The sequence below is a fragment of the Triplophysa dalaica genome, chromosome 2, assembly GCF_015846415.1.
Source record: "Triplophysa dalaica isolate WHDGS20190420 chromosome 2, ASM1584641v1, whole genome shotgun sequence".
NCBI lineage: Eukaryota > Metazoa > Chordata > Actinopteri > Cypriniformes > Nemacheilidae > Triplophysa > Triplophysa dalaica.
The window spans coordinates 4,311,039-4,328,325 of record NC_079543.1 but is presented as its reverse complement, the minus strand read 5'-3'; the positions used below and the strand labels follow the sequence as shown (position 1 = coordinate 4,328,325).

The window sequence follows — 17,287 nt, the reverse complement described above, 5'->3', positions numbered from 1 at the left end:
TACAGTGTGCCAAATTCAGGTTGGATATTTACCTTTAGAGAATTTTGATGTTTTAAAGTCAAATTCAGAAAGATACTGAGTCATTACGCCTAGGAAGCATGTAACTGACAAATATAACAGTCATTTACACCTCTCTGATAAAAAAAAACACTGTTGTCAAATTGGCAGATGACGATTGTATAAACGGGATAATCCATGGTTAGCCTAGCCAGTCTGTCTGCTTTATAAACTGAGCAGATCTTCTAAATTCTAAAGAAATTTTATACAAGAAAATGGTTTAAAATGCTAATTCTACAAAAGAATAAACGAACAATTCTGAGTAGGCTAAAAGCTCTATTCTCATACTTAAACCTATGGGCTGTTTTTTATGATTATGGGATCAACATTGGCTAAACTAGTTACTGCTGACAAAATCAATGAGAAACAAAAGAAGACTGCAGATTAATGTGAGAATGCATTCACTTTTTATTTAGAATCGACCCACAGTCACAAAAAGAAGAAGACATAGAATGAAAACAGTTATAAGAATTAATATAATTAATATATAATTAAATTAAACAAGCAACGTGTTAAATATCTTGTGTTTTGATTTTATAGCAACTGTCTGATTTTGTGAACTAATGTTCTATTAAAAATATTTCTCTGACACAAACTATGGTAAGGCTTGTTCAGGGCTGAACTTTGAGATCTGGAGATGTGATTTTATTTATATGTTCAGTGAAAAGTTTGGGGTCACTTTCTGTATTTTAATTTTTGAGTGATATTAAATTTAAATTTTCACCCAGGGTTACTTTTAAAGGAGTTCTCATATAGTTCCCATTCTGTGCTTTTATTTACGCTGCTTTAATTAAATATTTAGTTTAATTAATCTTTAAAAAATATATATTTAGTAAAATTTTACTTTTGTAACGAAACATGTTACAGCATTTAAAGATTTTTCAGTATGATTATAAAAATTCAGACAAGCCTACATTTTCACCATTTCTTTATTTATTTTTTGCTATGTAGCATATTTTTCATTTTTCAAAAATAATTATTATGAAATTATTGGTATAATTATGAAAACAAAAATAAAACATGATTCAAGAAATCTAATTCTGAGTTAAATATTCTCATATAAGTGCTAAACATTTTTATTTTATTTATTGGTTGAGCGATTTGCCCATAACCTGGAAGTGCATTGATACGATTTTTTAACACAAGATTATTAGTTCTGTCATGACAACTGTCGGAGGGTTTAGCATGGTGGTGCGGATGACATATAAATGTATTTGGTCTTGGCGGAATAGATCTGCTACGCTGATGCTGATGCTAATGCTGCTGCTGCTGCTGCTACTGATGCTGATGCTGATGCATCTCTTGCGGCGGACCAAGTACGGAGACTTGCTGCTGCCAATAAATCAACAACATGCTGCTGTGTGGATGGAAGAAATGCTGCTGCTGCACATATAACCTTTATGAATAACCCCCGTATAGCGTGCATGATCACCTTCTCGTATCATTCAAATCTATACTTGTGGAGCTTGGCAAGGAGTAGAGTTTATCTAGCGCACTGCAATGCTATGACAATCAAGATTTAAACGTTGAGAAGCAAGTTCCTTGGCTGTGGAAAAGTTAATATGTCAGATTGGTTTAGACTGTGCCATCTAGTGTTTCATGCCAGAACTTTCCCTATCCTTGGGATGATGATGCTTAAATATAAAAATGTACTTGTGAGTGTACAGTTTTCACAACAGGAAAAGTTGATCAATTTGCCATTTTTAATTTCAGTATTTATGGCTCATGGTTTTGATCTTTCTCTTCTATTAGACCTCTTTGTTCAGCTTGTGCAGTGCTCATTGTCATTTAAATAAATTAAACAACAGCCCGAGTGACGAAAACTGTTATGATGGCAGTTGCAGTCAATATTGAAAAGTGAAGAATCCATGCAGATGCAGAAGAGGTGTTTGTGTATCCTAAAAAGTTAAGGAAAGAATATATTAATAATAATAATAGAGAAAAGGTCAGGGCTTATCTGAATCAGCAGTTAATATACTGCATACTACACTGTGCACCTGTGTTCGTTTTCACAGTTGTTTGTTGTACAGTTGCCACGTTCGCCTGATTAATTGTGGTTAGGGCATCTGTTTTAGTCGGAACTATAAGCAGTGGAATTAAAATATTAGAATCAAAACAGATGAAAAACGAAAATGATGAAAAACTAAACATCAATATGTCAATGTTATGCCTATTTGTGCAGTTTCCAAACTCACCTGCTTTGATAGTTTCATTGATGATGTTCAGGCGGTTTCCATTGATCGTAACAGCATTGAATAAAACAATTTCTACATTATCTGTGCTTGGGACCACGGAAGTGTTCTCAAAGACCAGAGTCATATCAACTTTAATGGATCCCTTTCTGTACAACATAGAGGAATCATTTTCATGTGCAGTCATAATGTACTTATAATGTAGTCATCGTAATCATCAGGGTTATGATCATTTAATCACCGTTTTATACTTACGAGAAGCTGTTGACTCTTGACCGCTTGAATTCTTTATATTCCCCCCTGTACATTTTGTTTATCTGCATGTGAGGAACAACAAGATAATTTATTACATTTATGATCAAATATTGCTTTTGCAACCATAAAAACGAAATAACAGTTCAATAAACGTAATATGTAAAGATACTGACATTGTGAATTTATTTCATGTATTTTTTTTGGGCAGGCCAATATTGCCTTTTTATTTAAAGTTTGACAAAAAGCACAGTGAATGTGATCAGTGCCATTGTTTAGCCTGTTCCTTATTTGCATAAAAAATTGTAATTTAAAACATTTCGTGACACAGCTCATGTAACAAGTTTTTTTGTTGCTCTGATTGATCATTAATGTGACAAGAAAGGCTTACCGCAATAACCACTTTAGTGGCCAAGAAGAGGAAATCGGCGGTCGTTCTGTCACTATACACTATGATGAAAGTTTCGTTCAGACTGAATCGTAAGTCTATGCTTCCCTCGTTCAGGACTGGTCGATGAGTAGGCAACTCAGTTGCAACAGAAATTGCTGCTGTTGATGTTGGGGGTTTCAATGAAGTTGGTTCGTGTCTGTGTGGTGGTGCTGGTGTACTATGTGCCACAGATGCGTTTCTTGAAGCATTTGTTGACTTTATTGTTGGAGATAGAGTAGTGGTTCTTGTATTTGTGGTTGAGTTTTCAGTTGATTTTAATGTTTGTGAAGTTGGTGATGCAAACTTAAGGACTGTTGGAAGTCCTACAGGTGGTGCTGTTGTGGTTGTGTTTGTTATCGGTCCTTCTAAGGTATGAGCCACTGTTATGGGCATTATTGAAACTTGTGCTGTAGATTGAGTTTTGGCTGGTGAAGGTTCCGTTGGTACTAAGGTTGAACCTTTAGATTCAGTGGCATTCTTGGCTAAGCCTGTTGTTTTTGTAACTTCTGTTGAAGATTTATTTATGGAAGATGAACCCTTAGTTGGCGTAGTCTTGGTTGTACTTGCTTCTGGTCGATTAATAGGAGTTGTTGCATTGCTTGTCTCTGGTGGATTTACTGTATTGGGTGCATTTGATGATGTGTTGGATTTTTCCATTGTAGTGCGTGCGCTTAAAGCAGTACTTGCATCATCTTTTGTTACTCTGATGGCACTGGTGGGTCCCTCAAAAGTCTGAGCCTCTGTTACTGGCTTTGAAGTAACTATTACAGATTGAGTTTTTGCTGGTGAAGGTTCAATTGTAACTCCAGAAGTTTGTGGCACCAAGGTTGAAGATTTAGATTCAGTAGCAAGCTTTATAGAGACGGTTGTTGTTGACTTTGTAAGTTCTGTTGTAGATTTTATTACAGAGGATGAACCCTTAGGTGATGTAGTCTTTGTTGTACTTGCTTCTGGTTGATTAATAGCAGTTGTTGCTGTGCTTGTCCCTGGTGCACTTACTGTATTGTGTGCATTTGATGATGTGTTGGATTTTTCCATTGTAGTGTGTTCACTGTGCTTGTCCCTGGTGCATTTACTGTATTGTGTGCATTTGATGATGTGTTGGATTTTTCCATTGTAGTGTGTGCGCTTAAAGCAGTACTTGCATCATCTTGTGCTCCATGTTCTTGTGTTACTCTGATGGCACTGGTGGGTCCCTCAAACGTCTGAGCTTCTGTTACTGGCTTTGAAGTAACTATTGCAGATTGAGTTTTTGCTGGTAAAGGTTCCATTGTAACTCGAGAAGTTTGTGGTACCAAGGTTGAAGATTTAGATTCAGTAGCAAGCTTTGTAGAGCCGGTTGTTGTTGTCTTTGTAACTCCTATAGTAGATTTTATTACAGAGGATGAACCCTCAGGTGATGTAGTCTTTGTTGTACTTGTTTCTGGTAGATTTATAGCAGTTGTTTGTGTGCCTGTCCCTGGTGCATTTACTGTATTGTGTGCATTTGATGATGTGTTGGATTTTTCCAATGTAGTGTGTGCACTTAAAGAAGTACTTCCATCATCTTGTGTAACTCTGATGGCACTGGTGGGTCCCTCAAAAGTCTGAGCCTCTGTTACTGGCTTTGAAGTAACTATTGCAGATTGAGTTGTTGCTGGTGAAGGTGCCATTGTAACTCCAGAAGTTTGTGGTACCAAGGTTGAAGATTTAGATTCAGTAACAAGCTTTGTAGAGCCGGTTGTTGTTGTCTTTGTAACTCCTGTTGTAGATTTTATTAAAGAGACTAAACCCTCAGATGATGTAATCTTGGTTGTACTTGTTACTTGGTAATTTATAACAGTTGCCGCTGTGCCTTGTGCATTTGCTGTATTTGGTACATTTGTTTTGGCTGTACTCGATCCTTCTTTAAATGTTGAATGTGCCGTTGAAGCAATGTCTGCATCTACATCTTGTGTTGTAGATTTAGTTTTAGGTGGTGAAGGTTCAATTGTAACATTAAAGGTTTGTAGTACCAAGGTTAAGGCTTCAGGTACAGTAGCAAGCTTTGCTAAGCCTGCTGTTGTTGTCGTTCTTGCTTCTGCTGTTGCAGAATTTATCACAGAGTTTGAATCCTGAGCTAATGTAGTCTTGGTTGCAGTTATTTCTGGTTCATTTATAAAAGTTGTTGTTGTGCTTGATCCAGTGAATGAAGTGGTTGCATTTGTTGAGTCATCTATATTAGATTTCTTCAACGTTGTATGTGTTGTTGAAGCAGTACCTGCCTCAGCTTGTGTCAAAGGCTCTTGTGTTACTCTGATGACAGTGGTCGATCCATCTAAAGTATGAGCCACTGTTACTGGCATCATTGAAACTAAAGTTATAGATTCAGTTTTGGCTTGTGAGGACTCACTTGTAAATTCAGGTGTTTCTGCTACCAAGGTTAAATCTTCAGGTAAAGTGTTTGTTGCTGTTGTCCTTATATCTACTGTGGCAGATTCTGAATTTATCACAGAGGATGAACCCTGAGCCGAAGTCTTGGTTGTACTTGTTTGTTGTTCATTCATAACAGTTGTTGCTGAGCTTGTACCTGGTGCATTTGGTGTGTTAGATTCTTTCAATGTCGTATGTGTTGTTGAAGCAGAACTTAAATCAGTTTGTGTTGCTATGATGACAGTGTTTGGTGATAAGGCATGAGCCACTGTGACTGGCTTTGATGTCACTGTTGCAGTTTGGTCAAGTGGAGGTTCCATTGTAACTCGAGATGTTTCTATAACCAAGGTTGAGGCTTTGGGTACTGTAGCACTCTTAACTAAGCCTGTTGTTGTTGTCCTTGTACCTTCGGTTGTAGATTTGAATACAGAGTTTGTATATTCAACTGGTGTAGTCTTGGTTCTAATGGCTTCTGGTTCATTCATAACAGCTGTGGATGTGCTTGTCCCTGATTCAGTTTCTCTAGTTGTTAAATTTGAGGACTGTGCTGTATTAGATTTCAATGTTGTATGTGTTGTTGAAGCTGTACTTGCATCCAATTTTGTTACCCTGATGACAGTGGTTGGTCCCTCCAAAGTAGGGGCCATTGTTACAGGCTTTGTTGTTTCCTGTACCGAGGTGAAATCTTCAGGTAAAGTGCCTGTTGTTATTGTCCTTATATCCACTGTGGCAGATTCAGAATTTATCACAGAGGATGAACCCTGAGTTGACGTAATCTTGGATGTAATTACTTCTGGTTTATTTATCACCTTTGTTGATGTTCTTGTCCCTGATTCAGATGCTATGGTTGGTGCATTTGATGATTGTGCTGTGTTAGATTTAAATGTACTATGTGCTGTTGAAGCTGTCCCTGGATCTGCTTGTTTTGTAGACTCTTGCATAACTCTGATGACAGTGGTCGATCCGTCTAAGGTATGATCTATTGTTACTGCCTTTGATATAATGGTTGTAGATTTTGCCATTGAGGACTTGGTTGTAACTTCAGGTGTTTCTAAATCATTATGTACAGTAGCTAACTTTGCTTGTTCTGTTGTCATTGTCCTTACATTTACTGTTGCAGATTCAGAATTTATTTGTGTTGCAGGTTCTTGTGTTACTCCAATGACAGTGGTCGCGCTCTCTAAGGTATGAGCCACTGTTACTTCCTTCACTTGTGTTCCAGATTCAGTTTTTGCTTGTGAGGACTCAGTTGTAGCTTCAGTTATTTCTGGTACCAACGTTATGCCTTCAGATACAGTAGCATGTTTTGCAAGGCCTGTTGTCATAGTTCTTATGTCTGTTGTTGCAGAAGAGATGGGTGTGGTCTTGACTGCAGTTGTCTCCTGTACATTTCTAACATTTGCTGTTGTGCTTGTCTCTGATACAGCTGCTGTTTCTGATGTAGACACTGTTGTTTCATTAGGCAGTTTTTTTGTAGTTTTCACTTTAGAAGTTCCAATGGTCGTGGTAGGTTCTTCGGGGGGTTTTGTGCTGTTACCAGTTTTCTTCACTGTTTCTGTTGCAACCTTCGGAGTTGTCCTTTTGACAGTGTCTATATAAACAAGCAGCATGATAGTTCTGGAATGTTAGTGAATTACTCAACATGATTTAAAAAGAAATGAAAAATAAGCATTGCTTTCACTTTGTGACGCAAAAACAGATATTGTGCTGAATAGTTGTCACTGCCTCTGTTGCTGCCACACTTCTAGTACGGTGAACTGTTGCCATGACCTCAAATTATTTGTTTAACAATAAAGCAGTCGTAGTCAACTGTCAGGTCTTTATAATGTAATAATCCCACTTTTCTTTCTATTTAACTATGTTTGTCATTTACAGGTTGACTCCCCAGCACTGGCTTTGTGTAATTATCAAATACAATCTGCTTGTTTAAGGGATTCAACGTGACAACCCGGCTAGCTATTCGACCCAACTATACTGTATGGGTGGGGTGATAGAACTCTTTGTGAAACCTGTTTTAAAACAATCCTTATTTATGACAAGAAAACACTGTGTGCCAATATTACAACCACTTGAAAGCTGAGCCAACAATTCTTGCCATCATGACAGTAGTATTATCCTGACACCTGGTGGCGTGAATGTTACATTAATTGTAAATTAACCATTTTGATTCAAAATCTGTTTTAGAGCACACCAGTTCTATAAGACTAGTTATATTCATACTACAAACCAACAATTTCAAATTTCATTTTCATATTGTAACTCGTAAAAATACAACTATAGCATATTTTGGCAAACCTGTATTTGGACTTGAAGTTGTTGCCATTTTTGTTGTTCCTGGTGTCACTGTGGAGCCTAATGTATTTGACATGGAAAGCGGTGTTGTTGGACTGAGCGTGTTTTTAGCTGCTGTACCTGCAGGTGTTGTTGTTGTCTTGAACTCTTGAAAACCGTCTCCTGTTCCAGATGTAGTTGGCAGATTTGTAGATGAAACTGCAATGGTTTTCTGTACACTCGTCTCCATACCCACAGATTCTGCAGTAACCTGTGATGCTGTTGTGAGTTTATTTCTAGTGGTCTTGTGCTTTGTTGTGTTGTTTATTGGCTCTCTTAATGTAGTTGCTAGTGTGGTCCTGGATGATGACATAGATGTCACTAAAGGAGTTGCTGTTGTTGTTTGTTGTATCGAGTAGTCTGTTGAAAGTATAGAATGTGTTGTGATGTTTGGCTGTGTTGGGTTGATTGTTTCTTGTTGCGTATTTGTTGTGCTTGAAGCTGTGTTTGTTGGTGGCGCTGCTGACATTGATCTTGAGGTAGGTTTCTCATTGGTTGTGTTTGTTTGAATGATGAGGTTTGGTTGTTTTGAAATTGTGGTCTTTGTTGTGTTGGATGTTGGTGGTTCTGATGTGGTTGTTTCTGTGATTGTTTGTAAAGTAGAAGGAGGCAAATTACTGTTGAATGACTGTATTGTATTTGGGACTGTTGGGGTTGTGGCCGTGGTAAATGCACTTGATGTGGGTTGTGGATTTTTTAAGACCTGCGAAGAGAAAATGACATGATCATACATATTAACATAAAACTACAAACAATAGCAATACGAGTTTAAGAATGTGTTAAAAATTATTTCTCACCTATTACTAAAGAGGGATACCAGTATCGTCTCGCAATAATAAGTGGCCCCTTCCTGAAATATTAAATCATATTAAATGATACGATAGGATATATGATGTGATTTATTTTATTTCAAATTTTAATTTAAAAATAAAAACGTCAAACTAAACCCCATTTAATATTCATTTTTTCTAATCTTCTATACTGATTTCCCCACTTTGTTAAGTCTGAAAACTAAGCTGCTGGGTGGATTTGCCCTTTTCTGAAGGGTAAGAAAAGAAAAGCTTTCCTTTGGCTCAGTGGTTAGAGCATGGCACTAGCAATGACAAGGTCATGGGTTCGAGCCCAGGGGATTTCACATTGTCATAATAAAAAATGTATAATACAATGCAATACAAGTCACTTTGGATAAAAGCTTCTGCTAAATGCATAAATGTAAATGTAAAAACCGAAACACTGGCTGAGGAAATTTGAAACACTGTGAAAGTGACAAAAGACTGTGACGGCTGATCATAAATTGAAAGAATATCATGTCTTTAAAGACATCAAAACAAGATTATAAAAAGTCAGAGACTGGAAATTAATCTAATGATTACATATTTTCATAAAGATATTTTCATATGTTTACAATGTTTTATGTTCTGTAATATATTTTATTAAAGAGAAAACAAATGTTTAATAATTTTATAGGATGTGTACATTAAGACTATAATTTACAGCATACATCTATTTTTATTTTTGTGATACATTTTTTTATATAAATACAAAAATAATATATCATTTGAAAGATATATGCATACCAATGTAATATATGATAAAATAAAATATAATTTAATTAAATGTAATATAATATATAATTATTATTTTAAGCATATTGTTGTGATTATATAAAACAACAAAAAGGTTCATAATTAGATGAGTTATTTTCCTGCTTACCGGAAAGTTTTGATCTCTGTACGATTAGCAGCAGGCCACAACTGCACCACGCGGTTCTATAGAAAGATATATCCATTTCAAAGATCACATAAAACCATACACAGTACATCATTTTCCATAAATACGGTTACGGCACAGTTACAGTTGTTTCGTTGCTTATTTTTTTATTTTCAACACTAGTTTCAAAGTTGTTAGAACAATTAACATAGGCAACTTCATAACCGATGATGAGAACAAAAACACAAAAGATGAAGTCACATGAAGTCTTTAAAGCATGCATGGCCTTACAATCATTTGAGTCTTGACCGTAACAGTTTTGTCCGATAAGGACGTGTTATGTGGGGAAACTGTTGATGATGCTAAGGAGAAAAGAGGTAACAATACATACTGTATTAGTAATTAAATTGCTATATTTTTCATGATACCACTTCCCTTCTATCTCACTGAGGGTACAAAATACTTTTTTCTTTTACCTGATTGAAACTCATTTAGATTAACACACGTTGGCCCCAGAAATCCTGATGAAAGATATTTAGTTCTTATGAGTTTTGACAGGTTTCTGCGCGTTATGCATTATTTTGTACATAAGAAGAAAATATTGCTTGGATATTTACCTATGAAAATCAGTAGAACCACCGAGGCCATTTTCCTTTATGTCTCCTTTGTTCCTGTAAATATACAGTGAAAGTTTTGTCACCAGTTGGTGTTTTAGCTGTGATTATGTGTAGACGAGAAAGTGATAAAAAAACAAATTGGTAATTTCAGAGACTTGGAAATTGTACAAAGCAAATAGGTCAAACTTGTTTCTCATATAAGACGTACTGTATGCACCATCATGTGTTAAGAGGAACTGGACTACTTCAAATAGACATTTCTTAAACAACCTATTGTACACTGCATGGAGTGTGAAGAGATGTCTGTCTGTTTCATAATCGTATTTTGAAAGCTACCACTTAATTACATTGCATTAACGTTACTCCAAGAATGTCACTTTGGATGTGACCAAGCACATGAGCACATGATGCCATGAAGTGAAAAGAGCAGTAACTTTACCCACAATTGGCCCTGCCGTGCTTTTTTCACATTCCTGATGATTTCCGGCTAACAAGTTGTAATGTGAAAAGTGAAAGATTTCAATGTTAGTTTTAGTAATGTATAAAATACTGAAATGTTTGATTGGGATCATGCGTTCCCATGACTTTTCCACATTACTGTATACATTATTCATGTCTATATAAAAATGTGTTAATGTGTATTTGCCATGAACCACCTCTGTTTTTCCTATCCCATAATTTAGAAATGTTGTGTGAGACATATAACATAACAAGACCAGTTGTCATGAGAGCTTTATCTCAGTATCAATAAGGGTCAAGAGATAAAAACACAAAGGTGTGTTGTCTCTATGGCAGTTGTTGTGTATGTTGGTTTCAGAAAATTTTCAGTATCGTCATATTTCTATACAGTTAAACAAGTGTACACAGTAAAACCATCTTCCATATAAACTGCCGGTCAAAGGTTTAGGGACACTAACATATGTTTTTCTCTTCATTTTAAAGTTTTTTACTATTGCTATGACCATTTTTTCAGCAAAAAAATGCAACACACCTAAAACACATAATTGGGAAAACTTTTCATTTCATGCTCAAAATCACACAAACTTAACTCCATGCAAAATTAATTTACCAAAACACCAACACGTGTTCTACTGACAGGAACATTCAGTTAATCATATCACCATGTCAAAAAAACACTAACATCAGATGGAATAACAGAAGCATGATTATTTTACGTTTTTTTTTTAACAATTGCCATGACCATTTTTACAGTTCACCTAACAATTTTCCTACACTCTTAACACAGCAACACACCTAAAACACATTATTGGCAAAACTGTTCATTTCATGCTCAAAATCACACATAGTAAATAACTCCAACACTCGTTTTAAAAACAAACTAACACAATACACTGTGTCTACCAAAACACTAAAACGTGTTCTCTACCATATCACAATGTCATAAAAAACTCTTACATCAGATGGAATAACAGAAACGGCATTATCTTATATGTGTCATGTCTGCCCTTATGCAATATCCTACCTGTTGGTGTCTCGAATCTGGAAAATAAATGCCACTGTGTCCCAGCTGAGATTTGTCTGTATTCCTTCACCAGCCTCTCTGTATGAAAGCCCGTGGTTAATGACAGGGATTTTCAATCTGGGGTCCGTGGACCCCCAGGGGCCTCCAGAAGGTTTAGTGTGTATCTGCTTTTTGTGCTAAATGCAAAATTTTAAGAATTGTTTTTATTTGAATATTTCTAGTAGATATTTACTTTCTATTCCGCACTCAAATTTAAAGTTACGTATTACAGTACAACTACATATTGAAATGTCTCTTCAGGGTTATATACCTCCAACAATATTTGTAAGTTTGGAAACAATATGTTGTCTTTATACTGTAATGTCAAATCCGCTGTTTATCTAATACAATTTAAATGTTTCATTGCACATGATAGATGGATATGTATTTTAGGAAGGGGTCCTTCACAAAAGGTTCATCTGTTCTGTCTCCCACTTCACATGTGTGCATTTAAATAATAACATTTAAATTGTATTAGATAAACAGCGGATTTGACATTACAGTATAAAGACAACATATTGTTTCCAAACTTACAAATATTGTTGGAGGTATATAACCCTGAAGAGACATTATGTAGACAATATGTAGTTGTACTGTATACATAACTTTCACATTGACTGCGAAAAAAAAGGAAATATTAACTAGAAACAACAAATACTGTATAAACAATTCTGAAAATTTGCATGTAGCAAAATAAGCAGATGAACACTTAACCTTCTGGAGGCCCCTTGGGGTCCACAGACCACAGATCCCTGTCATATCATACAGAGAGGCTGGTGAAGGAAAACAGACATATCTCAGATGGGACGCATTTATTGTCCAGATTTTTCGAGAAATCAACAGGTAGGATATTGTATAAGGGCAGACATGACACATAAAATAATGCCGTTTCTGATATTCCATCTGATGTAAGTGTTTTTTATGACATTGTGATATCATTGACTCAATGTTTCTGTCAGTAGAGAACATGTTTTAGTGTTTTGGTAGACACAGTGTATTGTGTTGTATTTTAAAATGAGTGTTGGAGTTATTTTACAATGTGTGATTTTGAGCATGAAAAGAACAGTTTTGCCAATTATGCACTGTAAAAACAAGAGGTGCCCTAAAAATCCAGTTGTGTACTCAAAGAACCTTAAACTATATTTTAAGTGCTTCAAAGCTCTTTTCTCATTATAGGGTTATTTGGGGAACCATCTATAGTCTTGTGGTTCTTCCAGGAACTGATAAGATTCTTGAATAACCCCATATTCACTTCTGAAGTTCTGGGCCCAGTATTTCAAAGGTAATCCAGCGGGATTTCGGATGCTAGATTTGATCAAATCTTGGAAATGGGTTTTTCAAAAATAAACGAGGGATTCCGAACTAAGATCAGATCTTGTAATGCGATTTTACATGTGATCTAGATCAAACCTGCCCTGTGAGTTTTTCAAAACTTTAATCTCGGTTTGGGATCTATTTGATAAAGAAACATCCTGATCCCATCAGAAGGATGGATTCAGTTGTGATTTTTCGAACCAAATAACATCAGAGAGGTTATTTTTAAGTGAATGATCACAAAATCAATGTTTACTGTTGATATATACATCATATAACGTTCCTTGGCTACAAACCAGGATGGTGACAGCTATGAGTTGCTTCTGAAACGGGAAACCTAAAAGCAAAAGTATATATTGAACTGGGAACAAATCATGCTTACCCAACTCCAGCAGAAAAAAACTGCAGACGGAGGTACATCTAAAGGCATTGATGGAAATAGGTGGTATCTGTCCTGTAAATGATTTTTGACTATTGGATAGTATTGTTTTTGTTTTGTTATTTAACATGACAAAATAGAGAACATGTTTTAGTGTTTTGGTAGACACAGTGTATTGTGTTGTATTTTTACAACACAATGTTTTTGTTATTTAACATAACAAAATAAGGAATGTAAAATGTTTTTGTTTATTACTGTATTTCTGTTTCTCAAAATTAAAACAAACAATGGCTATTTGTGGTAACCGGTATTTTGCCTTCCTGTTGTTCTTTACTAAGCCAGTAGGCTACACTGTTGGTTCCGTTTAAGGCTCTGGTAAACAGGATTTAATTTTCACTGTGTGTGTTTAAGGTGTGTTGATGTGTTAAGAGTTTAGGTAACTTGTTAAGGGAAGTGAAAACATGGTCATAGCAATTGTAAAAAATTGTGATACTGAAAATGCACCCAATAAAAGCCCGGCACAGTTGGAAACTTATATAGATATGGATTTGGTAATCCTGAAATTTGGTATTTGGATCACAGTGATCCAATCCAATGTTCCTTGAAAAAACAGGCATAAAAGTCAAATGGATCAGCTGATCCTGGATAGCAAAACATGGGATTTCCAAATCCGTATAAATTTGATCATGATAACGTTTTTTTGGAACTCAATAAAAAAAGGTTATTGTTAGATCTGTAAACATGTGAGTAGTTCCTGGAGAATCTCTCTTGTACAAGACAGCATCTTAACATACCCAACATTGTGAGGAAAAAATGTGTCATTTTTTTTGCAGGACGTAGATCATACGTCACAGAAATCTGTTGAAAAATGTTAACATTGTTGTTGTGGTTTCTAACTGTATACTCTTTATATTTACGTAGGCCTTTACTCTGTCTAATTGTGGCAGTTTTGGCAGTTTTAACAGTTTATTTAGCACTACACAGTGTAGATAGTGCTTGATTTAGCCAAGATGCTAACAATTTTTTTTTTTTAATCATTTTCAGTTCAGTTTTATCTTTTTTCCTCATAATTTTCTATATTTTTCAGTTGAGCATTAAAAAATGTAAGTATAATATTTATTATTATTATTATATTGCACTTTATGAGTTTTTATTGTATTATTTGTTATATTTGCACATGTATAAATATGCATTGGCAATGAAAGAAAATCTGAATATAGTTTAAAATTGGATTATTACAGTTATTGCTATATACTTTTCAACCATGGACCAATGCAGTGAATATAAAATACCAGGCGTTGTAATATTTTGTTTATTGTTACCATTCTAAACCAATTTGTGATGTGCTAAATAAATAAATGTAATGTTTTGTGAGATGTTATCTTAATCCCTCTTTTTGTCTCCATGTCTTTTTCCCGAGGACACCCAAGGCCAACAGACCCACCTCCAGCCCACCCGATACTCATCATTCCAACGCCTGAGACACCAAAGGCCAACAGGCTTAGCTCACATTCTCTTTTTGTCATATCTGATTTATATGTACTGTATAGTGGCTTTGCAACAACAATAATTTTGACTACTAGGATCCATACACCACCTGGTAAGAAACCCATTTGGAGAAGACAGCATTGCGTTATTCCTGCTAGGAAGGATTTGCTCGCTGGCAACACGATCATAGGTGTAGGCATTGCTATAAGAGATGACTTTTTGCTGGACTTTCAGATGCAGAGCATCAAGTTATCTTCAGTCTTATCAATTATGTCACATGTCACATGTAAATATGATCAGTGTCCATTGAAAATATTACTGAATGCATTGTATATTGTGTTAAATTTCAGTTTGAATTTTCTTTCACAATTGTACATTTTTGAAGTACCTGAAATATTTATTTTTAAGTTATGTCAAATTATGTGGCTACTGTTTTGTTAAGATGAAAACTTTTATTTAATAACAATATCACCAACACAATATTAACTATACATGTGATTTTATGAATTTAGAATTGTGATGTACAATACTGACTATTGAGTGAATATTTATTCAATGTAAATTGTTTTTGTTTATCAATAAACTGTTTGTTTTGTATTTGGTTGTCTTAATATTTCTGCCTATTAAAATCTTGTGAATAGCAATACAGCAGAACAACACACTACAGGAGTAAACAAAGGTGAATGGGATAAACTGTGAAAAGGTTCCTTGAAGCACCCGAGGCGGTTCCAGACCATTCTAATCAAAGGGTTCCTCAAGAAGCCTTAAGGGTTCCTCGGAGAACTGGCCTTCTTGAAACAGTGCCTTGAGTTCCCCCTGAGGGTTCCGCCGGTGTGGTGATGTGAAGAACCTCAAAAGGTTCCTCAAAGAACCTTTAATTGTAACTGTGTGTGTTTTAGGTGTGTTTCTGTGTTAAGAGTTTAGGAAACTTGCTAGGTGAATTGAAAACATGATCATAGCAATTGTAAAAAATTGTTATAATGAAAATGCACCCAATAAGAGCCCGGACCAGTTGGAAACGTATTATCTGAGATATGAAATTGCATTACTATATACTATAACATAATATCCACAGTTACTTGTGTGCAATAGTTAGATTAGTTTACTATTAATCTAAAATGTGAAAACATATTCATAGAGAATAAGCATGGTAGTGACAAAAAAACGAACCCCCAACCCTGGAGGTGTGAGGCGAACGTGCTAACCACTAAGCCACCGTGCCCCCCACTTTTTAAATATATACGTTTATATTATTATAATTAGTCTACAGTTCAAACAAAATCTAACTTATTGTATTTCTTGTCTAAATAAAGACTTCCATTCAGAAGTGCTGTGTCACATATTCTCTATGAATATAAACGTTTCCCATATTTTAGAATAAAAGTAAACTCTTCAAAATGTTCTGAGTAAAGACTGATGTAGTAGCCAATAGTGAGAATCATATTTCAAGGTGATTATGTAAATGGGCCTCTTGTTTGTTGCAGTGTCAACCATGGTACATTACCCCAAGAGATAACATACAATATTTTTTTATATTTCAACTGCCCCAGTGTCAACACTTGAATGAGGAAGTTCTTGAAACTGATTGAAAGCGTCCGTACACGGAAATACATTTAAAAACAATTACGATACCTGAAGCAAAACACTCAAACCAGTTTCACATTACACTTTGAACGTTACACTCCGAACATTAATCTTGCATTTCATAAACAGCCATCCTTACAAATACATTTATAATATCGTTCAGAAAAGCTTAAGAATCATAGAAACCCACACTGTACATAAAACAACACTACACATGCTAATCTCTTCACATTGATCTTGTAGTTATTGTTAAAATATCAATCTCTGATATTAAATACAGTATTATAAAGCAATAAATTCAATTATTAAAGGTTATTTTTTATAATATTTACAATTATTAAAACTGACAATGTTAATATACAGACAAACACATAAGATTAATATCACGTCCTTACCTTTCAGCCCTTTGTCCAGTTTTGTAGGCAACTATAAATGTAATGAACATAGATCATGATTTGTTAAGAAGTGTTAGATATTAGGATGGTTTTCTTGTTCCTTTCTGAGTGGATACAGAACTAACCAGGTTTATTCGTTCAGTATAGGTTTAAACAAAAGATACTTGGTGAGTGTTGCTGATTTCATTTCTCCTGCTACAGGTGGAGCTACACACAGGCATTCTTGCAATGTTAAACTTGTCTGAATTCATAGATCACTACCTGAATTTCAGCATTGCATTCTAGAATAGCTCTTTTTTATTTACTTTACAGGAAGTCAAGGGGATGTTCCTGGCATTTGCCCTTTTGTGGTTTGCGGTTCGCTTGTAATGGCTTCTTAAAAGATCTAAATAACAAAGAACCCGCGTTACAACAAGTTAAGATTGAGATTTTCTTTTCATAAGCTTCAGTAAATCATAGATTCTCATAAATAACACATGACAAATAACAAAACATGTTTCCACTGTTATTGCCCAAATGAAACAGGTCATTAAACATACATGGCCCTTTGTGACAACATGCCCCAGTGGTCGGGGAATGTGATTAAACTATACAAGTCTATGAGATGCTTCTAAATAAAAAAAAT

General features: G+C 35.3%; 1 protein-coding gene across 5 annotated transcripts; it reads right to left on the bottom strand.

The window, feature by feature from the left end:
* Nucleotides 1-970: 970 nt before the first annotated feature.
* On the bottom strand, nt 971-16,801 carry muc13a (mucin 13a, cell surface associated). Of its 5 annotated transcripts, none has more exons than XM_056732966.1 (14): nt 16,663-16,801; nt 10,420-10,467; nt 9,981-10,034; nt 9,840-9,884; nt 9,655-9,725; nt 9,367-9,422; nt 8,451-8,503; nt 7,618-8,356; nt 4,062-6,913; nt 2,893-3,984; nt 2,505-2,566; nt 2,253-2,398; nt 2,055-2,138; nt 971-1,955 (listed from the first exon to the last, which is right to left on the bottom strand). In XM_056732966.1, exons 8-14 carry the CDS (start codon nt 8,120-8,122, stop codon nt 1,855-1,857), a joined length of 4,842 nt encoding a protein of 1,613 aa, XP_056588944.1. In that variant the 5' UTR covers nt 8,123-8,356; nt 8,451-8,503; nt 9,367-9,422; nt 9,655-9,725; nt 9,840-9,884; nt 9,981-10,034; nt 10,420-10,467; nt 16,663-16,801; the 3' UTR covers nt 971-1,854. The 5 variants fall into 5 exon arrangements, with proteins under 5 accessions (XP_056588944.1, XP_056588954.1, XP_056588972.1 ...); XM_056732976.1 differs by having other exon boundaries at nt 10,424-10,467; XM_056732994.1 differs by lacking the exon at nt 10,420-10,467 and having other exon boundaries at nt 4,062-6,939.
* Between the last annotated feature and the right edge of the window lie 486 nt (nt 16,802-17,287).

Excerpts from the sequence above, each read along its gene's own strand:
- muc13a (XM_056732966.1), bottom strand. The coding sequence starts at position 8,122 with ATGTCAGCAGCGCCACCAACAAACACAGCTTCAAGCACAACAAATACG. Across the intron at positions 6,914-7,617 it reads AACTTCAAGTCCAAATACAG|ACACTGTCAAAAGGACAACT; the intron begins GTTTGCCAAAAT and ends TTGTTTATATAG. Across the intron at positions 3,985-4,061 it reads ATGATGCAAGTACTGCTTTA|AGTGAACACACTACAATGGA; the intron begins AGCGCACACACT and ends AGGGACAAGCAC.